Source organism: Rattus norvegicus, chromosome 7 (genome assembly GCF_036323735.1).
Source record: "Rattus norvegicus strain BN/NHsdMcwi chromosome 7, GRCr8, whole genome shotgun sequence".
Lineage (NCBI taxonomy): Eukaryota > Metazoa > Chordata > Mammalia > Rodentia > Muridae > Rattus > Rattus norvegicus.
In genome coordinates this window covers 15078086-15105313 of record NC_086025.1, presented here as the reverse complement: position 1 = coordinate 15105313, position 27228 = coordinate 15078086, and the positions used below count along the sequence as shown (strand labels likewise).

The 27228-nt window shown below is 45.5% G+C and overlaps 1 protein-coding gene, 1 long non-coding RNA gene and 1 pseudogene across 3 annotated transcripts in view; 1 reads left to right on the top strand and 2 right to left on the bottom strand.

Moving 5' to 3' along the window:
* LOC120093540 (uncharacterized) overlaps nt 1-27228 on the top strand; it is a 58728-nt gene that overhangs the window by 17153 nt on the left and 14347 nt on the right. The window lies entirely within an intron of this gene.
* Nucleotides 1-27228, bottom strand: part of Myo1f (myosin IF) — a 50558-nt gene that overhangs the window by 10774 nt on the left and 12556 nt on the right. The window contains exons 2-19 of one of the 2 annotated variants that reach the window (NM_001108076.2): nt 21403-21540; nt 20881-20970; nt 20697-20791; nt 19232-19319; nt 19056-19145; nt 17355-17486; nt 17061-17195; nt 15225-15357; nt 14879-15075; nt 11258-11338; nt 11059-11145; nt 8678-8764; nt 8058-8225; nt 6354-6439; nt 3994-4075; nt 2286-2392; nt 1329-1427; nt 1081-1225 (exon numbers count right to left, since the gene is read on the bottom strand). In NM_001108076.2, the coding sequence (NP_001101546.1) occupies nt 1081-1225; nt 1329-1427; nt 2286-2392; nt 3994-4075; nt 6354-6439; nt 8058-8225; nt 8678-8764; nt 11059-11145; nt 11258-11338; nt 14879-15075; nt 15225-15357; nt 17061-17195; nt 17355-17486; nt 19056-19145; nt 19232-19319; nt 20697-20791; nt 20881-20970; nt 21403-21540 (2040 nt within the window). The remainder of the gene's footprint in view (nt 1-1080; nt 1226-1328; nt 1428-2285; nt 2393-3993; nt 4076-6353; nt 6440-8057; nt 8226-8677; nt 8765-11058; nt 11146-11257; nt 11339-14878; nt 15076-15224; nt 15358-17060; nt 17196-17354; nt 17487-19055; nt 19146-19231; nt 19320-20696; nt 20792-20880; nt 20971-21402; nt 21541-27228) is intronic. The other variant, XM_039079030.2, reaches the window with a different exon arrangement.
* Banf1-ps1 (BAF nuclear assembly factor 1, pseudogene 1) lies at nt 8782-11045 on the bottom strand (annotated as a pseudogene).

Below are 27228 nucleotides of genomic sequence, written 5' to 3'. Positions count from 1 at the left end.
AGACCTTGTCAAAAACAAAAAGCTCAACAAATAATTCAGTCTCCCCCTCTGCCCAATTCTGATAAAAACTGACCTCTAGGGGCTGGAGAGATGGCTCAGTGGTTAAGAGCACCCGACTGCTCTTCCAGAGGTTATGAGTTCAATTCCCAGCAACCACATGGTGGCTCACAACCATCTGTAAAGAGATCTGATGCCCTCTTCTGGTGTATCTGAAGACAGCTACAGTGTACTTATATATAATAAATAAATAAATCTTTAAAAAAAAAAAACTGACCTCTAACTTGTCATGTGTTCATAGTTCTCACCTAGTAAATTTCCCCCAAATTAAAGTCTGCACACTTAAAAATGTCATCACAATTAAATTTTTTGACACAGGGTCTCTCACTACACGCATAGTCCTTTCCCTCAGCCTCCTGAGTGTTGGCATACAGGGGTGAGCTACTGTGTTCAACCTCAAACTTTAATTTTTCTTATACAGCTTTACCAGAGGGTCTGGTATGTACCTCAGTTGGCAGGGTGTTTGCCTCCTACTCACCCCCAGAACTACCTTACCAAAACCAAAACCAAAACCAAAACCAAAACCAAAACCAAAACCAAAACCAGTGGCTGTGGTGCCCCGGGCATGAGGGAGCAATAGGAGGAACAAAGTTTAAAGATGCACAATGAGGTGGAGGCCAGCCTGGGTTTCATGGGACTCTGTCTTAAGAAAAAGAAGGCTTTGGCCTAGCTCGTTTTATTTTATGTATTTTTTTCTACTGTGTGTCAGTTTTTGGAGGGTTAATATCTTGTGGAAATTTTGCCTGCAATAAGTAGGAAGTTGGAACTCTTAGTCTCTTTCTCATCCTCTCTTTCTTCCTCCCCCACTTTGTTCTCCTTCCTATGTTACAACTAAATCCTCCTAGGCACAGTTTTACATATTTGCATCTTTATTTTTTGATAACCCTTTATTCTCCCACCTTCTTCCCTTCCTCTCTGCCTCAGCTTTTCTCTTCCTTCCCACAGTCTCACTCTGTGGCATACCCTGATCTGGAATCAGTCATCTTGCTGGTTCCCATCCTTCTTTCTCTCACACACACTCACCGACTCAGGGTTCTTAACAAAGACCTTGGTGCTGCCCATCTGGTACTGGTCTGGCTCCATGTTGACAGCACGAAGCAGGTGCTGGACACCCTGACGTTCATCTCCACGCCACCGTGGCCATGTCTCAGGGGTCAGGATGGCATACCTAGAGGTGGAGGTCATGCAGGTGTGGGGACATTTGGAGCAGGCCTGTTGGCTGGCCATTTCAATAGGAGAGGCAGTTAAGGCAGGAGAGACAAGTGCATTACCTTTGCAGGAACTTGGAGAACTGCCGACGGTAGGCAAAACCTGCCCTACGCACTCGGATGTTCTCCCTCAGGCCCAGGTACTCCACTTGATGCTTCACTCTGTGGGAGTGAGGTTTCCTGAGCTCCAGAAAGTGAGGGATGTCCAGAAAAAACTAGGGGCATGAGGCCTGGATTGTGCTGGGGGTATCTCATGGGTCAGTCTGTCTGTCTGTCTATCTATCTATCATCTATGTATCTATTTTGTCATCTGTCTACATATTGCCTATCTAATAACTGTCTACATAATCTATCTGTCTATAGCCAGAGTCGCTCTACTGCTTACGTTTCCCTTGAATCTATGATACTCCAGCCTCTACCTCCCAAGGCTGAGAATAAACATAAAAGCCACCATGCCTAGCTTAGGGCAGTTTAGTTAGTGAGTTTTGAGTCCCAAGAAGTTTCTAAGCTCAGTCTGGGACCAAATCTTGGTCTGAGACCTGAGGGTCTCTGAAGGTTCTGGGCTCACCTGGAGGTTAATTCAAGGATCAATTCTGGAGTTTAGGTCTGAGAAATTGTGCTTTAATTATTTCACAGTCAGCTGGGGTTACCTGGGAATTGGGTTTCGGGGGGTGCCTCTGTCAGTTCAATGTATAACTTTGGGGCCACAGACGTTTTGCTGTTTTGAGTTGTATTTTTATGTGTGTGCCCATGCATGCATGTGGTGGTCAAGACAACTTGCAGGTTTTGGCTCTTGCCTTCCACTGTATGGAGCCCAGGGATTGAACTCAGATCATTAAGTTTGGCAGCAAGCACCTTTTAATGCTGGGCCATCTCTCTGACCCCCTAGAGGATTTTAAGATGGACTTAGAGTCCAGTCTGGAGTGGTCCTAAAGTGCTTTGTCTGTGGATCAAATGTAAGTGGTTGGTCCATCAGGTCCCTAGATCTTGTGGGGGACATGAAGAGGGTGGTCAGTTCACCTGCTCTCCTCCCAGTCCCGGGGCCGCTTCGTCTCGTTAGGTTTGATGCAGCGGATGTAGTGTGGCGTGCACTTCTTCAGCGTGGATACCAGGTCGTTGGCTTGTTTCTGAGGCAGAGGGAAAGTCAGGAGTGAGGAAGGCTTGAGGATGGCTCTACTGGCTCTTCTCTTTCAAGAAATAGTCATTAAAGAGGGGATGGGAAGGTGACTGGGCAAACCACAGGTGTGCATGATGCCCTGGGCTCTCAGCACGAGGGCTGATACTGTGCATCTACCCAGCTCTTTCTTGTTTTTTTTAAGACAGGATTTCTCTGTATAACAGTCCTGGCTGTCCCGGGACTCACTGTATAGATCAGGCTGGACTTGAACTGACCAAGATCTACCTTCCTCTGCCTCTCAAGTGCTGGGATTAAAGGTGATCTACCCACCTCTTAAATCTCAAACTTGGAGTTCTCATGTCTGTTGCATTTAACACATAGCTTAGCACACAATAAGTATTTAGGAGATATTTGATGACTGAGTAATAAGAAACCAGAACTTTCATCTGTTTTCAAGGGGACAGTGACTTTGGAATAAGTTAATGGCTGTCTGTCTCTGATCATTGGCTTCTTCATCTGCCAAGTAGGACTGAGCTAATTCCTTGTACGTGTGAGGATCTGCTGTCATCACAAATTCCTCAACAAACAATTGTGAATGTGACCTTAGGATGGGACCTTATGTTCCCTGCAGCATTATTTACCCTCAACAGAAGGTGGACCCAACCCTTTAGTACAATGAATGAAAAAGATGACTATAACATATCCCACACCATAGGATATTATTCAGCCTTCAGAAGGAAGGACATTCTGATAACAAGCTCCAACATGGATGGACTCTGAGGACATTTCTGTGACTGACATTAGCCAGATATGTGCTCGACAGTGCCACTGAAAAGAGGTCCTTAAAATCACCAGATCTATATGACAGAATCTATGTCCATGATGGGACTCAGGGTCTGTGGAGTTAGTTTTGAATGGGGACACATTCTGAATTTGAAAAGATGATAATGTCTGGACATGGCTGGTAGGGATGGCTGCATAACACTGCAAACATAGCCCATGTGTCATTGAATTACACATTTAAAATGGGTAAGACAGCCTGTTCTGTGATAGTGGATATGTATTTGTATCTCCACTTTAAAGTAAGTGGTCTGGAAAGGGTAGCCCAATGATAGTGTGCGTGTCCAACATGTGTAAGACCTTGGGTTCCATCTGTAAGCACGGGAAGGAAGAAAGGATGAACAGAAGGGAAGATGGAAAGGAGGGGGAAAGGGAGTCAGACAAGGTGGAGAGGGAAAGGAGAGGTGGAAGTGGAAAGGAAGGGAGGGGGGAGCAGAGGGGGAAAGAGAAGAGAGGGCTGAGAGAGGAGGAAGGGAAGGGAAGGGAAGTAGAGATGGGAGAAAAAAGAGAAGGAAAGTGAAGGAAGAAGAGGAAGAGGAGGGATGAAGACAGGGAAGGAAAAGGGGAGGGAAGGAAGAAAGGAAGGAAAGACAGATGGACCAAACTTAGGCTTATCTTCCTAAACGCAGAGCTGAAGGAAGACCTGATAGATCAAAAGGTGCCATAGTGAGAATCCAAGGGACAGGGAACAGACAGACATTGGAACAAGGAAAAAAGAGTTTGGACAGGTGGAACTTGCCTCTCAGGTCCCCTTCCCACCTCTAGGCCCACCTTGATCTTGGAGCCAGCAGTACTGGGGCGGCCCTTCTTGTCTACATCCAGCTTCTCAGGAAAGAGCATCCGTAGGAAGGCCCTAAGGAGAGAGGAGCAGATCAGAATGAAGACAGACACTCGGGGCATCCTTCTTCAGACCTCAGAGTTGTAGGGGCTGCCTTAGTGTTTAGATGCAAAGTAGGGGTCCCTCTGAGTGTGGGCAGGGGCTGTGAGGTTGACATCGTATTTTGAGTCTCTTGATTTATCTTCACATATTAGTTTTACTCCATGATAATAGCAAGTCACACAATACAGAGTTAAACTAAATAGAAACATGTATGGAGGTAGGAGAATCAGAAGTTCATCTTTAGCTACATCATGAGTTCAAGGCCAGCCTGGGCTATATGAAACGTTTTTTTCTTTAAATATAAGGTCTTTCTACATAGCCCTGGCTGTCCTGAACTCACTATATAGATCAGGCTGGTCTTGAACTCATAGAAATAGGCTTGCCTTTCTTTGCCTTCCAAGTGCTGGAATTAAAAGCATGCACCTCCATTGATGGCATGAGAGAGTCCCTGTCTTAAAACAACAAACAAGGAACTAGGTTACAACTTAAGTTTATAGGTGGTTGCCTTGTATGAACACAGTCCTGGGTTCCATATTCAGCACCACATATACCAAGCACAGCCACACATGCCGATAGTCTGAGAGCTGCAAGGTAAGAGGCCTAATGACCACAAGTTCCAGGTCACCCTTGTTATGTAGTGAGTCGGAGGTCTGCCTCGTCTGCACAAGACTATCTAAAACCAACCCAACCCAAATAAATAAATAAATAGAAAAATCTATCAATTAGGAAAGTATCTTGGCAGCAGAGTCATGTCTCCTGCAGGCAGCCCTACATGTACATTTTTGCATATCTATGCAAGGAAATATGCACAGCATTCAGCAATAGTGGTGCATGCTTTAATCCTAGCCTCCTAAGGCAGGTGGATCTCTGTGAATTAGAGAACAACCTGGTCTATATAGCAAGTTCCAAGCCATCCAGAGATACATAGCAAGACCTTGTCTCAAAACAAAACAAAACAAAACAAAACGAAACAAAACAACATCAAGAAACAAACCAGGAGAACAAACAAACAAAAACAAATCCACAATAACCCTCCCCCTGCCAAAGAAATATGCAGAGAGGCTGGGGAGCTGGCTCAGTTGGCAAAGTATAAACATACAGACATTTTTCTTGTTTTGTTTCTAAGACCAGTACATGCTGATTTAGGAACCTTACCTGGATGCCTCCCTTTTTGCCTGTTGATTTATTTACACAAGGTCTTTGTGTGAGTGAAGGTGCATTCTGGTGGAGGTCAGAGGACAACCTTTGAATGTGCCCTGCCTTTCCAGCTTGGGACTGAGTCTCTTCATAAGCCAGGTGGAGAGCAGGGAGATCCTGGGGTCTTCACCTACCATTTCGCCATAGGCCTATGACTGTCAGTGCTTACACCAGTGTGTCCAGCTGATGTGGGATCTGGCAATCCAAACTCTAGGCTCAACTCTTCATTACGCTTGTGCAACAACTGCTTCACCTACTGACCCATCTCCTCTGTCCTATTTATAGGTTTTCAGAGACAGAGGCTCATTAGCTCAAGCTCAGACTCCAAGTCCTGAGGAGGCTTTTGAGCTTTCAATCCTCTTGTTCTCTAAGTGACACAATGATGGGCGTACAATATCACACCCGCTTTTCTATGGTACTGGGAATGCAATTAAGGACATCCTGCATACTGGGCAAGAAATCTACCAACTGAACCACACCCAAACCCCTTTCCTTTTGAGGCAGGGTTTCATGGAGCCCAGGATGATCCTGACTCATTGTATAGTTGAGAGTGACCTCCACTTCCATCTCCTGCGTGCACAACCACGTCTACTTTATACAGTACTAGGGAGGGAACCCAGGGCTTGCCTAGCATGGCAACTGAGGTAGCTCCCCAGCTCTGTAATGTGTTTCCTCTTTGCTTAAAGGGCAGCTATTCACTGGACTGCTAGGATTGTGGGAAGCACTTTTATGACAAGACACAAAAGGAACTGAACTCAGGGGTGTCCCCTGGGAAGGGACCCAAAGTCAGACCACGGTTTGTTTCTCTTCTGTGTACTGGGAGTTGCTTTCCTTTTATTTTCTTTCTGTCCTAGAACTGGAATCCAAACACATACTAGGGAAATACTCATCACTGAGTTACACCATCACACGTCAGAGTTTTAGCTCAGAGCTCTGTCTTGGCCACATAACCGCACACAAAGTTCATAGGATGACCAGGTTCTGGAGAGACATAGTAGTTCCCAAGCCTCCATTCCTCTGGGGGTTTATGCCCAAAGGCCACACAGCTACTCACTGGTCGCTGGACTGCATCAGTTCTATAAGATCAGAGAACAGTACATCTCGATTCCTCTCACAGAAGCCACTGACATCATAGGAGACCTGGAGGGAGACAGCGTTGAGGGTCAGTGAGGAGCAATGAGTTTCATGTGTGAGTGTCAGGGCAGGTGGCTAGTGATTCTGTGAGGCTTATTCGGGCCTGAGAGGACTTGGGGTAGAGTTAGAAGAAATCTGTGATTCGGAATAGTAGGTTGTGATCTGTTGTTTGGGGCCTGGCTCCTAGATGCCTGATGTTCAATTGAAGCTGGAAGATGAAGGCTGGGGTTGGAGTTAAGGGGAGATGCCCAGCTGTCTTCCTCAGTGACAGTCTATCGTGCGTGTGTGTGTGTGTGTGTGTGTGTGTGTGTGTGTGTAAGAGAAAGAGAGAGGAGAGAGAGTGTGTGTGTAAGAGAGAGAAATGTGTGTGTGTATGTGTGTGCGTGCGCACCCGCGTGTGTGTGTGTGCATAATAGAGGAGAGTGTGTGTGTGTAAGAGAAAGTGTGTGTAAGAGAATGTGTGTAAGAGAAAGTGCGTGCGTGTGTGTGCGTGCGCACGTGTGTGTGTGTGTGTGTGTGTGTGTGTGTGTGTGAGTGTGTGTGACTAAACCTAGAGCTTGCTGATTAGCTAAACTAGTAAACTGGCTGCCTGAAAGTCCCAGGGGTCCCTTGTCTGGGTTTTTATGTAGATGCTGAGCATCTGGACGAATGCTTGTTATCTATCTATCTATCTATCTATCTATCTATCTATCTATCTATCTATCTATCTATCTATCTCCTCAACTCCCAGAGTATTTTAGTTAGTTTGTTTTTGACACAGGGTCTGATTGTGTAGAACTGACTGGTCTTCAACTCGATTTGTAGACTAGGCTGGCCTTGAATTCTCAGAGATCTGCCTGCCTTTGCCTCTGGAAGGTTGGAATTAAAGGCTGGCTTCAAATTCCCTATACAGCCAAGGATGGTCTGCTCTTCCTGCTTCCACTTCCCAAGTACTAGAGTTGTAGATATGAATGCTATCAGGGGGACAAGGGGTGATTTGGAATCTTGGTGGTAGATTTTTTTTTCAGAATGGGGCTTCAGTCAGGAAGGTGGGGTGGGTTGCTATTTTAAATGGGGTCTTTTAAAGGTCTTGCTCCTGGTTTTGGCAGCCCTGGCTGAGGAACACAGACAAAGCCTCTGAGGACATTTGGAAATATTTGTTACCCATGCTGAGGTGGTAGAAATAGTCAGGAATCTCTTGGGAAGGTGGCTATAGCTTGGGTAAGAAACTAGGAGATTTCTGTAGCCTCTGGTAGGGGTGAGGTAGATAGGCTCCAGCCCATTTTGTTTGTTTTTAACGGGTCTGGGGAACTGGGGATGGGGTTTTTTGTCAGAGGGTTATAGCTAAGATTGAACATTGGGGTGTGTGTGCCAATATAGAAGAACCATCTTGTCTGTTAGGAGCTGCCTTGCTAATTGGGTAAACTGTGATTAGAGGCCAGTGTGCGTCTGCAGCTCTGGCTGAGGGGACATGAGGTAGGTGCCTAGGCGTTTTCTGGAGAAGTATTTGGGCAATTGGGAGAAGCCCTGGTTCTGGTTAGCAGGGGCCCCTCTGGAAGTGGAACTTGGTTAGAAGAATAGGAAGTTTGCTACCTGGATTGGGATTTATGAGGGGGCGCCCACTTAGAAGGGAGTTTGAACGTACCTTGCCTGCATAGTGATGGATGACGAAACCTGCGCTCCAGCTGTTGAAGTGCTCGTGGGTGCCCACTGCTGCTTGCAGCTTTTGTAGCAATGTCTGGTCCGCGCCACCACCCGTAGCGTGCATCGTGGCGCACACATCATCCAGTACGCTCATGATGCCTGGCGGGTTCTGAGGGGAGCAGAGGTCTGGCTCAGCCTGACTGGGGTCCTCCCTGATTGAGTCGGGGGCTGGGAGGGGACTCCTAAATACATGCTCAAAATACGATTGTTTTTTTCCTCTTTCTTCTCCCCTTCCCTTTCTTTCTTTCCCCACCCTCCCATCTTTGTCTTTCCTCTCTTCTATCACTCCCGGTGTGCAGGGAATCCATTCCTCCTTTCCTTCCCCACATTGCTTGGAGGATATTACAACGACTCTGAAAATGTTTCCAATGGGAATGTTGAGTGAATAAAAGAAAGGCGAACGGGTGGGCAGAAGAATCGATGAATGGGGTGACTGGAAGGTATTCAAGCATGGGTGCTCCCCTTCCCCCAGGATATCATAAACCCTTTCCAGGCACACTGGTTTAGCTCTGGAGACCGGTGATGGTGATGTGTCCCTCCTAAAGTCAGCTTAGTCCTTACCAGCTTGTTTTCGATGAGGTCACACACAATTTTGTTGTTGAAGTATTCGATGGGGGTCCAGCGGATGCCCTCTTGCACATACTCCTCCTGGAGGGGGGGCAGTAAGACAGTGTGGAGCCTGCCCCTCCATTTCATCACTCTTCCTTGGAGGGTATCCCTGCCTCTGTTCCTGCTGACATACAGCCAGCAGGAGTTGTAAATAAATACCCTATTTGAGCTTTGGACTGTTTTTTCCCCTCCAATAAATTATTTTAATCCACTTTACATCCCAATCACAGTCTCCCTCTCTCCTCTTCTCCCAGCCCCACCCTTATAAATCCCTCCCACCATTTTTTTCTCCTCAGAGAAGAGGGAGCCTCTCTAGGGTACCACACCACGCTGTGTAATCCAGTAGGATTAGGCACTCCTATTCCTTTATTATATGTTTTGAGATAGGTCTCATGTAGCCCAGACTGCCCTGAACTCAATATGTAGCCAAGGCTGACCTTGGCCTCCTGTTGCCTCTACCTGCTGAGTCGTGGGATAGCAAGTGTGCACTGTCACACCTGTTTTATATGGTTCTGGGGATGGAACCCAGGATTTTGCATGTGGGAAGCAAGCCGCTCTACCCATTGAGCTACATCCCAAGCCTGGGCTCTTGTAAAATTTCTTTTCTTTTCAAGGTCACTAACTTTATTAATTTAAAAATCTTTTATAAAGACAGTGACTGTTTTTGCCAAAAAAGGAGCCAAAGGGCATCCAACAGATGGTGAGGGAGAAGGGGCAGTAATCTATTCAGGAAGGCCAGGAACTGCAGGAGGAGGGGAAGGGGAAGGCATGCAAGGGCAAGAAACCCAGAAAGGTTGAAATGCTAGGGGAGAGAACTCCCCAAAGACCCTGGAGTACATAGGAGGTGAGGGTGACAACAGCAATCTTTTCCTTCATGGACGACTGGGAGGCGCCCTGCCCTGCTGCAGACTCTGGAGACTATGCTGTGGCTGGGGGCTGCGGGGTCCCCAGAGAACATGACAAGAAGGCATCACACCATTCTCGAAGGCACCACAGTCCCAGGACTGCTGGGCATTGTGTCTTTCAGTCATTTTTGAAAGAGGTCTTCGTGTTTCTTTAGTACCAGAAACTGGTCAAGGACCACATACGCCTTGTCAAAGCCCCTTTCCTCCAGCTTCTTGCTCAGGACTTCACCAATCCTGGCCAGGCTCCCCACTGGCTTTTCCCCCATGGGCTCTGCCATGAAGTCTCGGTGCTTTTGGGAGGTTGTCATCTTGATCAGGCTTAACCCGATGGATATACTGGCCTGCACTAACAGGTGGCACATATAGCCAAGGCCCACCCTGAAGCTCTCCGGTGACCTTGGCTGGACAAGACACTGACCCTAAACTTTATTTTAAATCACTTTTTCATTGTCTTTGCTTTGTATGAGCACCTCCAAAATAAATTATTTGCCCCAATCCTTGCCTCAGGCTCTGCATTTAAGACAGGGGCAAAATCAAAGCAGATTTATTTTCTTTTTCAGATGCTGGGGTTGGAACATAGCGAGCCAGGCTACTCTACTGCTGAGCTGTACACTGGAGAGTTCTTGGCAGAGATCTCTGGGTTGTCTCCAGCTCTCTGCCAATGTGTCAAATAGTACCTGGTACAAAGCAGTTGTTCAAACAACTGTATTTTTTTCTACCTTTCTTTTTTGTTGTTCGTTTTTGCTCTTTAGTTCTTTCTTTCCTTTTCTTCTTCCTCTTTCTCCTCCTCCCTTTCCTCTTCTTCTCTCCTACCTATCCTCCTCCTCCTCCTTCTTTGAGATAGGGTCACTCTATGTAGCCCTGGCTGTCCTAGAACTATCTATGTAGATTAGGCTGGCCTCAAACTCACAGAGACCCTGCCTGCCTCTGCCTTCTGAGTGAGTGCTGGGAATAAGGTGTTTACTACTGTACCCAGCTCTATTTTTCTTTTTAAAATTGGATTCCCACTAGACACCTCTGCCTCAGCAGCAACTCCTGTGTTGTGATTACAGGCACGCACCACATGCTATTCCTGCTCTCTCCCCACTCCTCTCCCAGACTGGCCACAAACTCACTATGTGGTCAAGGAAGATCTTGAATTCCTGAGTGCTGGGATGACAGGCATGCATCACCACACTCAGTTTATGCAGCTGGTAATGGAACTCATGGCTTCATGCACACTAGGCAAGTATGCTCTACCAACTGAATGATAGTCCTAGCTTTCTTTTTCTCTTTATAAATTATATGTGATATTTTTGTTATAGTAATGGGAAACCGAATCTAACACAGCAAGCAGAGAGGTGGGAATAGATTTGTGTGTGGCCCTCAGTGTCTTTGAGAGCTTTATGCTTGAAGTTCTGTCTTCTGCCACTCGACTGCCCTACCCACCTGCTCTGCCTTCAGGGTGAGCTCAATAAAAATCTGTTGCAGCTTTTCATTGACGAAGTTGATGCAGAACTGTTCAAAGCCATTTTTCTGTGGAGGAAAGGAAAGGGCCTTTCTGTTAGTGGGCTATGCAATGTCTCTGACAAATACTGGGTGAACCAGGTGACAGACAGAACAGGGTGGGGAGGATCCAGAGTCAAACCTGGAAGATCTCAAAGCCGTAGATGTCAAGCACACCGATGCTGTATTCTTCCTGAGGCTTCTGCATAGCACGGTTGATAGCCTATGGGAAGGTAAAAATGGGGCCAGTGGACACATGACCAAATCCATGCCACTGGTCCATACACTGTTATGTTTTAAAACCTGATTTCCCCTAATTAGTGTGTGTGTGTGTGTGTGTGTGTGTGTGTACACATGTGTGTGCACTTGTGCACACATGTATGTGGAGACCAGAGGAGAGTACTAGGTGTCCTTTATCACTCTCTACATTATTCCTTTGAGGTAGCGTCTCTTCCTGAACCTGGAGCTAGGCTGTCAGTCAGCAGTCCCAGAGATCCTCCTGTCTCCACTCCCTCATAGTACGGGGGTTACAGTTAGATGAGGACGTGCTTGACTTGTTATGTGAATGCTGGGGTCTGAACTCAGTTTCTCATAGTTGTGCAGCAAGTACTATTTAGCCACTGAGTGACCTATCCATCCCCCTTGATGTATTTTTACATTTATTTAATTGTGTGTGTACAAACATGTGTGTGCAGTCCACTTTTATCACTTGTCCACTTCTATTATGTGCATTGTGGAGATAGAATTCAGGATGTCAGGCTTAGCACAAAATGCCTTTACCTGAGCCATCTTGTCAACCCCCATGATGTAGTTCTAGCTAAATTTGTGGCTCTTTCTTCTCTCAACAAATTCTCTCTAGTCTTTTAATCCCCATCTGAAAACCCAAGTATAGAAGTATCATAGTTCTTGACTTCAGAGTCAGATCTTCCCGCCGTGTTTCAATTTTCCCATCTCTAAAATTGAGTTGGACATATGGCTAGTGTCTGTACTCGTAACATTCATGAAGCTAAGGTAGGAGGATTGCCGTGAGTTCTGGGCTAGCCTGAGCTACAGCATTCATTCCTGGATAGGCTGGGATACAAAGCAGGATCTTGTCTTAAAATTAGATAACTGAAGGGCTGGAAAGATGGCTTAGTGGCTCTGAGTGCTTCCTGTTCTCTTCTAAAGGACACAGTTCCATACCCAGTACCCATGTCAGGTAGCTCACAACCATTGACCTGATAGCTCCAGGGAATCTGATGCGCCCTGTGGATCTCTGTGAGTACCTGCACATATGTGGCATACATTTACACAAAGCCAGCCTGGATTACTAGAGACCTTGCCTCACACAGACACAGGAAGACAGACAAATTTGTCAGAGCAAGTAGTAGGGGCTCGACATCTCGCTCAGTGGTAGGGCACTTTGTATAATATACAAATCCCTGGATTTCATCTCCACTATCACATAATTAATTAATTAAAGTGCTGTGGCTTTAGTTTCTGTAATTGGAAATGTTTGAACCAAGAAGAGTTCTGCTTTTCAGTTCTAAGAACATTCAATATTTTGAGTATCATATCCAAATTGTTTATTTGTTTGAGATAGGTCTCTCTGTGTAGCCCTGGCTGACCTGGAACTCACCATGTAAAACAGGCTGCCCTCGAACTTATAAAGACCTGCTTACTTCTGCCTCTTGAGTGACGGTGTTAAGGCATATGCCACCATGCTCAGCAAGATCAAAGTTTAAACATGAAATTTACTTGTATTTCATATATACTCCATGCACTACTTTTAGTGTATACTTTTTGTTTTAAAAATTCTATTTATTTTTATGTTACATATATGGGTATGTTGCCTACATGAACGAATGTCTATGAAGAATCCCCTAGAACTGGAGTTACAGATGGTTGTGTGCCACCACGTATGTGCTGGTTACTGAAACTGGGTCTTCTGCAAGAGCAGTACTTTCTCTTAATTGCTGAGCCCCTTACAGCTAGGTCTTAGCTGTGAGCCATGCATGGGGTCTGGAGTGGAATTTTCTACTTGTAGTTTCATGTTGGTGTTCAAAATTTGGAAGTTTGAAGTACTTTGCATTTGGGATTTTCAAATTAGGGATGTTCAACCTATCCCTTATAAAACCTACCTTCCTCCTTCTCTCCCTCCCTCCCCCCTCACTCCGTGTGTGTGTGTGTGTGTGTGTGTGTGTGTGTGTGTGTGTGTGTGTGTATACATGCATTTATAGTGTGGGAGATACAACCTGGGACTTCATAATTTTATCACTGAACAATACCTTCCATACGTATGAGGATTAAAAAAATATATATATATATATAAAGAAGTCACTATACATAAAATACTGGGGAGATATTCAGCATATAATTTTGTGTGTGCTTGTGTTTGTGTATAGGTGTGTGTGTGTGTGTGTGTGTGTGTGTTTGTGTGTGTTCAGATGTAAATACACATACGCTTGAGTGCATGTGGAGTCCAGAGGGCAACCTTGGCTACTATTCCTCCTGTACTGTTTATCTTGTTCTTTTTGTTTTTAGTTTTTCTTTTGATGCAGGCTCTCTTTGTGGTCTAGAACTTTCTGAGTAGGTGAGACTGGCTAACAGGGATGCCTGTCTCTGCCTCCCCAGCACTAGGATTATAAAGTGCACCATGCCTAACTTAAATTTTTTTTGAAACTACATTTATTTATTTAAGTATGTGTGTTTAGGGTGTGTGTGTGTGTGTGTGTGTGTGTGTGTGTGTGTGTGTATTCATGTGTATGCACTTGCATGCCATAGTGTGCATGAGGAGGTCAGTAGACAATTTAAAGGAGTCTTTTCTGTCTTTTCATCATGTGGGTTCTGGGATTCACACTCAGGTCATCAGCCTTGGCAGACACTCCTTTATCCAGATTCATGTCTGGCTTTTAAACATGTAGGTGCTGGGCTGGCATGACGGCTCAGTGGATAAAGATGCTTGATGATAAGCCAAAGGATGTGTTTGATCTCAGGATTCATATATGTTGCAATATGCATACATACATGCACACAAAGTAAATAAATGTAATAAAAAATTAAATGTGGGTTCTGTTGATGGCACTCACATCCTCATGCTTGAAAAACAAGCACTTTATCAACTGAGGTCTTTCCCTAGACCCTACACACACACACACACACACACACACACACACACACACCCCAGATATAGTAGTACATGCTTTTATTTCCAGCAATCAGGAGGCAGGGGCAGGCCAATCTCTGTGAGTCTGAGGCTAACTTTGACCTACATAGAAAATTATTCCAGGTTGGGCTACATAGTGAGATCCTATTTCAAAATAATAATAAGTAAATGAAAAACCATAGGGTCATTTTATGCAGCTTAAAACGGCCTTGAACTCATAATCTTCCTGCTTCAGGCTCCTGAGTGCTGGGATTACAGGTGTGTATCAGCATGTCTGGCTCTACCAAATGTTAGTACTGTGATTATCACTGGCCCTGACATATAATGTTCCCTTCAACTCACTCCACCCAACCTCATAGTTATCTCTTTGTCTCCTTGACAACCATCATAGCTCTCAAGTGCACCCATCCAGTTCTATCTCCATTGCCATAATGGGACTGGGAGGGCTTCAATAATCCCTCCATTTGTAGGTTATCCAAGCTGGAAGGTCCACTTCACCTCCTCAGGAACTGGTGAGATGGATAAATAAGGCCTATATTCCCACTTGTTGGTTCAGATTCCATGGGCTTATTAAGCACCAGACATCTGGCAGACTTCCCAGCACTGGGTTCCACTCACCTCCACCAGGAAGTCGAAGAGGCGGGCATAGAGTCCCTTGGCCAGTGCATCACGAGTGTAGGCTGCCTGTTCCACATTGAGGGTCACATCAATGGACTCGCTTCGTCCACCCCATTTGCTGTCCATCTTACGGCTGGTCAGCTTCTCTTGCAGCCGCCCACTGTCTATGCCCAGCAGGTAGGCTGGGAAGGCTAGGACTGCCAGGCCAGAGCAAAAGGAAGCAGCTGGTCAGGCTCTCCAGACATAGGAGCTTCCCCAGTGACACCGACATGGTTCTCTTGGGATTTGAAGTGGGAAGAAGCAGTCCTTACACAGGAGCCTGATGCCCAACATCACCCACACTCACGGTCTACGCTCTCCACGCGGGCATAATTCCCTTCTTCACAGAAGCTGATGTTCCCCAGGTGCAAGATCCCTGCCACGAGCTGCAAGACAAGCTGCTGCACACTGGTCGGAATCCCAATGACTTGCATGGCGTTCTGTGGGCAAGAGAGGGACAGCTTATGCTACCAACTTTGGTCTCCACTGTGACTCCAGGATTAGATCCCTGGGCCCATGGCGTAGACTTAGGAAGACAAGGTGTTTGGCTGCCTGATCTTACTTTGTGTGTGCATGCTACGCATCTGTGCTCATGAATGCGTATGGCAGGCGGAGGTCAATTCCTCAGGTGCCATCTACCTTGTTTTTCTCATTTGATTGGAGCTTGATAAGTAGGCTAGGCTACCTGGCTAGTGAACCCCAGTGCTGGGGTTACAAGCAGGTACTATCTTCTCTGGATTTTTAAGTTTTAAAATAAGTGCTGAGGATTGAACTTGCATGGTGTACTGGCTGGTTTTCTGTGTCACAAGCTGGAGTTCTCACTGAGAAAGGAGCCTCCCTTCAGGAAATGCCTTCATGAGACCCAGCTGTAAGGCATTTTCTCAACTAGTGATCAAGAGGGGAGGACCCAGCCCATTGTGCCAACCCTGGGCTGGTGGTCTTGGCTTCTATAAGAGAGCACAATGAGTAAGCCAGAGGAAGTAAGCCAATAAGTAACATGTTTCCATGGCCTCTGCATCAGCTCCTGCTTCCTGACCTGCTTGAGTTCCAGTTCTGACTTCCTTTGGAGATGAACAGCAATGTGGAAGTGTAAGCTGAATAAACCCTTTCCTCCCCAACTTGCTTCTTGGTCATGAATAGAAACCCTGACTAAGGGGTTGGGGATTTAGCTCAGTGGTAGAGCGCTTGCCTAGGAAGTGCAAAGGCCCTGGGTTCGGTCCCCAGCTCCGGAAAAAAAAAAAAAGAAAGAAACCCTGACTAAGACACATGGCAAGTAATTTACTGACTGACACATCTCCCTAACTGCCTGATTGTCCTTGTGTGTGTATATGTGTGGTATATATATGCATTGGTATATGTTGGTGTATACATGCATGTGTATGAGTACACATGTACATGTGAATTCGAGTTTATTTGGAGGTCAGAGATTTACACTGGGTATGTTTCTTTATCGTTCTCCAGGTTCAAAAAATTTGTGAGAGAGACATCCGTGTGTGTGTGTGTGTGTGTGTGTGTGTGTGTGTGTGTGTGTGTATTCATGACCTCGTGGGACTGGAGGTCAGAGAACAATCTGCAGTTCTCTATTCTCGTTTTTCCTCTTTGTTTGAGACAAACTCTCTTTGCTGTTGCATAAGCTAGCTTAGCTGCTGGACATTCTCCTATCTCACTGTCTTATTCTCCATGTAAGCACTGGGATTACACACACTTGGGCTGCCGCCTCCTGCTTTTATGTGGATTCAAGAAATCCAAACTCAGGTCACCAGGCTTGCATTCCAAGCGCTTTCTTATCTGAATCTTCTCCCCAGCGTTCCACCTTATTTCTGACACAGTTTCTTACCAGTCCTAAAGCTAAGTGATTTGGCCAGACCAGATGGTCAGGGAATCCCAGGGTTTGCTGCCTGTTTTATGCTGCCCCAGTGCTGGGATATAAGCACGTGCTGCCATACCCACCTTTTAAATGTGACTTTTGGGGATTGAACTCTGGTCCTTATGCTGGTACAGCAGGCACTTTACCCACTGAGCCATCCCTTGGCTCCATGATCTGCTGTATAACCTTGGATACGTGCCTGCGTCTTTCTGTGCCTCTGTTTCCTTATTTGTAATATGAAAAGGTTCCCTGGGGGCTGGAGTGGTTGGTGCTCACCAGGGTCTCGTTGAAGTCACTCCGGTCATCAGTGCCTTCCACCTTGTAGGTGTCTGATTGGTTGAGGTAGTAATAGTAGTCTGGTGTCATGAGTCCTAGGTTCTGCTGCTGCTCCTGGGAGGCCCCTTCCAGAAGCTGGAGGGTGTCAGAAGGTCATGTATCTGGCCCAGCCTGGTGCAACCATTGTGGTTACCTTACCCTCCCACCCGTTGCCCTTTCCATGTTCTCTTCCCCCATTCCTGGGATCCAGATGGTCTCCCACTGCCCCCAGTCCCATAGACCTCTCCCATGCACCTGATAGTAGATGTGGAAATTCCTCTCATTCTCATTTTGCATGACCACACGAGACTTTTCCAGCAAGAAATTGGAGATCTTGCCTCCATCTGGTTCTCCACCTCGGCTGAACTGGATCTCAAAGTACTTGCCCTGAATCCCAGAGAACCACATTAGCACATCCCTGACTCCCAGGTGTATATATGGGGTGGTAAAGTTTACGATCTCATGAGCCTGACCTCTTTTCCCTTCTTCTTCTTAGGATCTGGACTTGCCTTTCTCTTGCCTCCACTCACTTACTTTTAAATTACATTGTGTGTGTGTGTGTGAGTGAGTGTGTGAGTGTGTGTGTGTGTATGTGTGTGTGTGTGTCCTGTGACACGGTGACTATGTGGTCGTTTGAGGACAACTTGTGGGAGTTAGTTCTTTATCATGTAAGTCCTGAGGATTGAACTTAGATCCTCAGGCTTGGTGGCAAGCACCTACTGAGCCATCTTGCTGATCATCCACTTACATAGTGACTAAGCTTGCTCATTTCATCAGAGTCTTTCCTCTAGATTGCACAGACTATATGGGGCCAGGATCCCTAACATATCTATCTCCTTTGACTCTAAGCCCCTGCCAATTGCACTTACCTTTGTGCTCACCTCAAGTTCCCCCAACACATTTCAGAAGTTTCTACATCTCTTTGGTGTGTTTATACATGGATGTGTGCATGAGAAGGTGCATGCTTGTGTAGGTGAATGTGAATATGTGTGGGTTTGGAGGCCAGACATTAACAGTAGGTGTCTTCCTCATCTGTTCTCACCTTATACATCAAGGAAAGAACTCTTGAATCCAAAGCTTGATGATTCGACTAGTTTTAGCTAACCACTATGCTCCAGGAATCTCCTGCCTCCACTTCTCATGTGCTGGGGATCTGAACTCAGGTCCTCCTCACACTCTTAAATGCTGAGCCTGTACACCAGCCCCTCCACTTTATTTCTTGAGACAGGATCTCTCAATCAATCTAGAGCTCATTGATTGGCTAGACTGAATGACCAAAGTATTTCTCTGGATCCTCCTGTCTGTAGTTCCTAGTGTCACAGGTGTGTACTATCATATCCAGCTTTTATATGGATGTTGGGGATTAAATTCAGATTTTGCTTGAGTGGCCCCAGATTCAGTAAGAGACTTTGTCTCAAAAAATAAAACAGAAGGGCTGTAGCTATAGTTCAGGAGTAAACAGCACTGCTCTTTCAGAGGACTGGGTTCTATGCCCAGCACCCCCATGTCTGCTCACAACCATCTTGCTACTCTAGTTCCAGGGGTTCTAATGCCATCTTCTGGTCTCCAAGTGCACCATGCACTTACATGGTACACAGACATACATTCAAAATATTAATACATACAATATAAATACTAATGAAATAAAAAAAATAGTAATGTTATGAGCTATTGAGGAAGATACTCAATGTCGACCAATGTTGACCTTTGGCACCCACATGATTGCATGCAAATGTGCATGTGCACACACTAAGTGTGCATCTACACATGCATGCACCCACACACAAAAAGAAACATGGAGGCTAGGAAGATGACTGAAGTACTTGCCATACACGTGTGTGTGTGTGTGTGTGCATGTATGGTTTGTGTGCGTGTGTGTATACTTGTGTGTATGGATGTGCACTTGTGTGTGTGTGTAGAGACAGCAAGTGCTCATTTGAGGTTATAGTGACTCACAAAGCGGCTGGAATTGTTGTTGCGCACAGTCTTGGCATTGCCGAAAGCTTCAAGCAGTGGGTTTGACTGTAGGATTATGTCTTTGACGTGCTAGGGGTAGAGCGAGGTAGAAACAGGTCAGTCTGGGTCAGATGGATATAAATGAAGACCCACATCTCCTTCCATTTTTGTCTTACCTGGACCTTGTCTCCCCCACCAGACACCTTGGAGATGTAGCCCATGATGTATTTAGCAGCCACTGTCTTCCCAGCTCCACTCTCCCCGCTGGAGGAGGTGGGAGGAAGAAAAGGTTAGTGGGCAGGAATATCGAAAAGACTTTTTCTAATGCCTAGTTATTCATTAATTCACGCATTTATTCATTCTTTTATCAAGCACCCACAGTGTTCCAGCCCCTACTCTAGGTTCCTGAGATTCAAAAATGATCAAGAAAGATTGAAAAAGTAAGTCCCTGCCCCAGGGGATGGAGAGATGGCTTAGTGGCTAAGAGCACTTGTTAACACTTGCAGAAGAGCTGCAAAGGTTTGCTTTCCAACACCTACATGGTGGTAATAACCACTTGTAATTCCAGTTCCAAGTGATTTAACACCCTCCTCTGGCCTCTGAGAGCACCAGGCATGGATGTTGAGCTCGAATACGCATGTAGGCAAAACATGCACACACTTAAAACAAAAATAGTAAATTTTAAAAATTAAAAAAAAAAAAACCAAAAACCTCTCTCTCTAGTGAGATGGCTCAGTGTGTAAAGGCTCTTGCTGACAAGCTGAATTTGGTGGAAGCAGAGACCCGATTTCTAAAAGTCCACTTTCACGCTTGCACTGTGGCATGTGGCACCCCTAATAAATTTAAATAAGTAAGTAGATATAATTTTAATGTCCTTGGGCTGGGAAGATGGCTCAGTACCTGTTGCCAAGCCTGAAGACCTGAGTTCAATTCCTGATGGTGGGAGGAGAGAATTGACTCTTGACTTCTCCATGCACACCTTGGAATGCATGCACCCCCTATATGTGTGTGTGTGTGTGTGTGTGTGTATGTGTGTGAATATATGTATAATAAAAAATATAATTTAAAAGTCATACCCTCACACTTATTTATTTTACATGTTTGTACATGTATGAGGGTGGCATATGTGTTGGTGGTGTATGTACATGTGTATGTACACATGTGCCTATATGCAGAGATTGGAGGAGGACATCTCGCATGCTGTTCTATTACTCTGCCTTATTCCCTCGAGACAGGGTTTCTCACTGATTCAGGAGCTAGAGTCGTGGCCATCAAACCCCAGCAACATGCCTATCTTAGTCCCCCCGCCCCAATGCTGGAGTTACAGGTTTGTGTGTTCATACCCAGCTTTTTATCTAAGTTCTGGGAATTCGAACTCGGGTTCTCATTCTTGAACAGCAATCACTCTTACCTGTTGAGCTATCTCCTCCATCCTGGAGCTTATATGTAGGAGGAGCCAAATGGGAAATAATAAAACGAATAAATGTATCAGGAGCCAAGAGATGTAAGGAAAGTAGAACAGAGCAATAGGGACACAGGGACAGCACTGCATGGTTACAAGTTTATGACAAACCACCCTTGGTGGTCATGTTTGAGGACATGCCTGGAGAGAATGTTCCAGAATCCCTCACCCTGCTGTACCTGATAATGACACACTGGTTCTCACAGTCGATCAGCATATTCCGGTACATGTTGTCGGTGAGGGCATAGATGTGCGGGGGATTCTCATATTGGGCCTGGTGTGGGAGGTCAGGACTCAGCTCAGAGCTTTGCGGCTTGCAGGGTGGGTATGGGAATACTTCCACCCATCCAACCCTGGACTCACCGCACCCTGATAGAGGTCAATTTCCCGGTCAGTGAAGTAGGGCATCTGCTTGAAGGGGTTTACAGAGATTAGCACTGAACCAATATATGTCTTAAGAGGTAGTTAAGAACCATATAGTATCTTGTTTTGCTTTTCAAACACTTCTTACCACTTATTCTATCCTGACAATACCCTACTTTGCTTGGAGAGAGAGATGAGATGCCTGAATGCACCTTGAGTCTCTCACAAAATGATGGCTGGATCCAGAAATAGGGGAATGGGTAGTGTAGTGGTTTAGCTCTCAAAAGGCAGGGGTACTATGGCAGCCATGGCATTTCAAACCATAGCACTATGGTTACTTGACGTATATCCTTCAGTCTGCCCATCCTTGCTCCATCTATTCATCTTCCCCTCCAACCCTAGGCTGGGCTTTCATTGGCCCCTCTGCACTGTCACTCCTTTGGCATCCTTCCCTGCCCCAGTACTTCGTCCTGACTATGACTGCCCAGTCACCCTCTTGTGCCCCTGCACTGCTCGGGATACGAAGATGTAGTCATCCATGAAGCGCTTGCGGAGGTTGCTCACGATGGCGTCCTCAGTGATCTGGGGCAGCAGCACCATGTCATCCACACCACTCTGCTTCACATTGTGACTCTGCCAGTGAAAGCGCTCCTTGCTGCCCTGGGAAGGAGGGTGGTGGAATAGGGATGAGCCCTTGAAGGGGAGCACGGTTGGGCATCTTATTTACCTTCACCCCCAGCTTCTGAATCGCTCTTCCTCCGTTACCCCAGTAATAGCTAGCATTTTTGTTTGTTTGGTTTTGTTTTTTTGAGACAGGGTTTCTCTGTATATCTTTGCTGTCCTGGAACTCTCTCTGTAGATCAATCTAGCCTCCAATTCAGGGATTCACCTGCCTCTGCCTCCTGAGTGCTGGTATTAAAGGCTTGTGTCACCACTGTTTGGCAGTAATAACTAGTTTTGTCAACCTGACATGATTTAGAATAACCTGAGAAGAGTCTCAGTAATGGACTTCTAGGTCGGTTTGGCCTGTGGCATGTCTGTGTGAAATTATCTTGATTACCTTAATTAAAGTGGGTAGACTTGTTCTTGTTCCCAGCCATATGCCAGCCCTTCACTTGGGAATTCTAGGCTAGCATTACACCAGTCCTTGTAGAGAGAGGATTGGGTACAAGTAAGTATGCATATTAGTCTCTGTCTCTGTTCCCCCTACCCCCACCCCCATTTCCCCTCTTATCTTACTAGGTAGCCCTTACTAGCCTGACTTTCACTATGTGAACTAGGCTAGTCTCTAACTCAATAGCAATTAGCCTGCTTCTGCCTCCCAAATACTGGGCTTAAAAGTGTGTCCTCCTACACTGGGCTATCTCTCTCTGCTCTTGACTGTGGATGTGATCTAACTAGCTGCTTCAGTTCCCTGCTTCTAACTTCCCCACAATGATGGACTGTAGCCTAGAACTGTGTAATAAGCTCTTTGTCCTTACAAAGTTGTTTTTCTCAGGATATTTTATCACAGAAAAGAAACCTGTTTCTTCCTCCTCTCCTGGGAACACCCTGGGGGTGAATTAAGGCCCCTAAAGGCTTCCTGTCCAAAGCAATATGCATTCCTGAAACTTCTCTTTTGGCTCATCTTTCCATCCATACCTTCACTTTGTAGCTTCCTGCCACAGAGGATAGCATCATCCTATTGCTATGGCTTCCCACCATTAAATCTCCCTGAGCTGTGTTGCAAAATAAGCCTCTCTACATTTGCATTGTTTCTTTCCGTTAGGAGGGTATGCCACAGTGATATAAAGCTAATTCCCTAATATGACCAATCTGGTCCTATCTCTGTCAGAAAACCTGTACATGGTTTTCTGTTACACCCCTATTCATCAAGCTTACAAATAACTGGTTTGTTTTGAGACAGAGACTCATGTATATCACACTGGGCTTGAACTCAGGATGTAGTATGATCTTTCTGCTTCTCTCTATTCCCGACTATGGAAATGATGTAACTGTCTGTGTTTGAATGACAGATGTCTGCCATTGGGAGCACTGCATAAAGGTCCTTGTGCCCACAGATGTCCAGGGAGGCCAGGAATGTTTCACACACAGGATTATTATTCCAACGGGAAAGATGAAATACCCATTCTTCTACCCAGAAAGCAGGGAATTGGTAGTGATTAATAGTCTGATGATTTGTGTTGAGCCAGACCACCCTACAATCAGGACCGGAGAGGCTCAATAACATTTACAGCCAGAGGCTCTCCCAAGTTCCCATAACCAGGACCAGAGGTAGCTAATAGCCCAAATGACTTCTGTGCTATCTGAATGATGGAGACCAGGCCAGAGACTTCCCTAGACCCTTAAGCTAGCACAGGTAGCTTATCTCTAGAACCTATCTTCTTGAAAGAAATGACATGTACCCTAAGTCAAGTTTCAATGTAATTATAGTCCTTGTGCACTGGGAATTGTGTTATACCAAGAAACTTTCCCCCCAACTTGTATTGTGTTTTAAATATGTTAACAATGAACCACTTGTGATTAGATTCTTTAGAACTCTGTTTTTTTTTTTTTCAAGACTGTGTTTCTTTGTGTAGCTTTGTCTGTCCTCGAATTATCTTTGTAGGCCAGGCTGGCTTCAAACTCATAGAGATTGATCTGCCTCTCCCTCTGGGGTGTTGGGATCAAAGGTATGCCCTACCACTGCCCAGCTAGAAGTCTCAATCCTCCTCGATGAAGTTGCTTAACCAAGTTTTCATTCTCATCTCTTCACAATTTGCTTCTCTACCTGAGACATCCTCAGTGAGCCATCAGGTCAAGTTTATGACGTGCTGGAGATCAAACCAAGGACTTTGGGCATGCGGCAAGAACTGGTCTAGCTGAGTTACATTTTCAGCTCCTTGAGTGATCCTTCCTCATGTGACATGCTTGTAATCCCAGCACTTAGGAGGTTAGAGTTATGAGGACTTCAGTGAGTTTGATGCCAGCTTGACCTACATAGTGAGTTTCAGACCAGCTGGGGACATATAGTGAGATTCTGACTCTAAAAAGAATGACTGTATTGCTCAGTGGGTAAAGATAGTTGCTGCTGAGCCCGATAACCTGACCCACACGATAGGAAGGAACCAACTCCTGGTTCTCTGTCCTCTACATGTGTACAGTATCATGTGCACATTTGCCCAACCAATCAATGTAATTAGAATTGCATATATTTGTATAAATTATAGTATAGATCATCAGCTTCAGCCATGTCTCAGGTTCACAGCCTGAACAATGAAGGTTGAATCCTTTGCTTTGACATATATCCTTATGGGATGACATCCTGACTAAACTTATCTCCATTCGTTCACTCAGTCCCTCTTTCCTTCCTTCCTTCCGTCCTTCCTTCCAGTGAGCCCTCACACCTTGTAGACTAGTTTGGTCTGAATCTCACTATGAAGCAAAGGATGGTTTTGAGCTTCAGCAATTTCTGCCTTTACGTCAAGCATTGGGATAACAGGAGTGCATGGCCATATGTGGTATGAGCAGTGCTGCGGATGCAATCCAGGGCTTTGTGCATGCTCAGTAAGTACCTTCCAGCTCCTTTCCCATCTCCCATTCTCTCCTTCCTGACCATCACACAATGAGCAGCCTCTACTGCAAGCTCCCAGTGCTATGGCATGCTGATTTTCCTCAAGTCCAAAGCAATGGGTCCTGCTGAACCCAGGAATCAATCTTTGCTGAATTGTCTGTGTCCCATATTTTGTCACAGTGAGGAAAAAGCTAGTGAAAGAAGGACATTTAGGGGTGGGGAAGCAAAGGAAGCATGGCGGTTTGAATGAGATGTCCCCAACAGTCTCAGTCTTTTGAATACTTTGGTCCCCAAAATGCTTGATCACTATTGGACACTAATAGTGGTAGTACTCTTTGGGTAATTTGTCAGGTGTGGCCTTTATGCAGGAAGTACATCGCTGTAGGCAGGCTTTGAGAGTTCAAAGACTCATGTCATTTCCAGTTAGGTCTCTGCTTCCTGCTTGAGGTTTGAGATGTGAGAACTTATATTCTAAAGTTCAGTCACCATGTCTTCCTGCTCCTAGGATTCCCCACTCTGATGGTGATGGGCTCTTATCCCTCTGGAACCATAAGCCCCAAATAAACCTGTCTTAATTACTTTCCTGTTGCTGTAACAAAATACCGCGACCAAGTCTTTATAAAAGAAAGTGTTTAATTCCACTTACAGTTCCAGAGGGTTAGAGTCTACGGTGGCAGAGCAAAGTCACAGTGATAGGAACAAGCTGAGAGCTTACATCCTGATCCACAATTAGTAGGCAAAGAGGAAGAGAGGACACACTGGGAATGGTGGGAGTTTTGAAACCTCAAAGCCTGCTCCCCAGTGACATACTCCTCCAAGCTGGCCACACCTCTCAAACTGCCCAAACCATCCCATCAGCTGGGACTAACACCTCAAACTAGCTTATTCACACAGATGAGCCAATGGGACCTTGCTTATTCAAACCACCACTTCCTTCTTTAGGTCACCTTGGTCACTGTGTCTTATCACAGCAATAGAAAAGTAACTAACACAGAAAATACGATAAGAGGCATGATAAGAGAGGGGGCATGGATGGACACTACTGAAAGGGGGATAGTCTGGGGATTCTCTGTGTATAAAGGGCGATTATGTGCTCAGGGGGCAAAAAGGCTGGGACATAGAGGTAAGTAAGGATTAACACCTTCAGGAGTTCTGAACCAGGGCATGGTATCCCTTGTGGCATACCCTTTGGGGTAGCAGAATTTTGTTTTTATCCATGCTGGGCATGGAACACAGAGCCTTGTGCACATTAGGCAAGTGGTCTACTACTGAGTTACACCCACAGCCTGTGTGGTTATTTTTGGTTGTCTTAGAGATAGGGATGTAGCTGACATTTTTAGTGGGTGGGTACACAACTAATTAGAGCTGGGAGATGGGAAACTGACTCACTATGTAGACAAGGCTAACTCACAGAGATCTCCTGGCTCTACCTCTGAGTTAAGGATTAACGTCATTGTCACCACTCTTGGCTCAACAAAAATATTTTATGTATAAAGAGAAAATCAATACCAGCTGAGTATCTTTAATCAAAATGTTAGGAATCTGAAGTGCTTCAAGTTTTTTAATTTTAAACAACAACCCAATCAACCAAAGAACAAAACCAAAAACCAAACCAAACCAACATAAAACAAAACTCAAAACTCACCACCACTACCAAAAAAAAAAAAAAAACACCAAACAGCAAACACATTTTGGAATCCAAGATTGGTGTCTCCCAGTGCTCGGGAGACTAAGGTAAGATTGCCGTGGGCTTGAGGACAGCCTGAGCTGCAAAATGAGACTCTGTCTTAAACAAAACAAAACAAATTAAAAAAAAAAAGGCTGAAGAGATGGGTTGGAAGTTAAGAGCACTTGTTCCAAAATGATGAGTACTAGAGTTAGTTTTACTATGTAATAAGCTGGGCATCCCTGAAAAAGCCTGTAACCCAACTCCAAATGGTGCAAGACTGGAGACAGGAGGATTGCTGGAGTTTGGAGCCTTCAGCCTAGCAAGAGGTTCAGGAAAAGACTCTGCCTCAGAAGACTAAATAGAACATGATGGAAGAGGGTTCTGCCACCCTCTTCAGCCTCTTCTGATCTTCTAGTGCAAGCATGTATAGAGGTTTCTGTGTGTGCACACACCTACACATACATTTACACAGACAAAATAAATGAATACACACATCTTTTACCCCCCCACCCCGTCTGGAATGTGATTCATTTAGTAGAGCAGTTGCCTAGCATGCACAAAGCTCTGGGCTCCATCCCCAGCACTGCCTAACATTGCTACACCTCTCCTTCCAGCACTCAAGAAGTAGAGGCAGGAGAATTAGTTCATCCATCCTGAGTGATAAGTGATTATTACATTTAGGTTAGCTGGGGATAAGTGGAATATTTATACATATATCATGAGATATTCTGGGACTAGGACTCAAGTTTCAAAAGGAAATTCACTAATGTTTCCTTTATAGCTATACATAGCCAGAGGTCATTTTAGTTACTAAACTGCTTTGGGCCTAGGGTTGGACATTTATTCACTGTGATGTGCAACTGGAGACCACACAAGGCACCTGGAGAGGAAACACATCCTGTATCAGTCAGCAGTGCTCGCTCCCAGTCCCAGTGAGTGCTGCTTCACTGCTCAAGGGACTTTGTCGCAGAGACAGTGCTGGCTCGGTTGTCGGGTGTTTGGCAGAGCTCGAAGGTCATTTTATACATCCTATTTAGTGTGTGTGACGTGAGGTCAGGTGTTGAACCGGGTGCCGTGACACATGTGTGCCTGTAATCCCATAACTCTGTGGCCTCCTGCTTGGAAA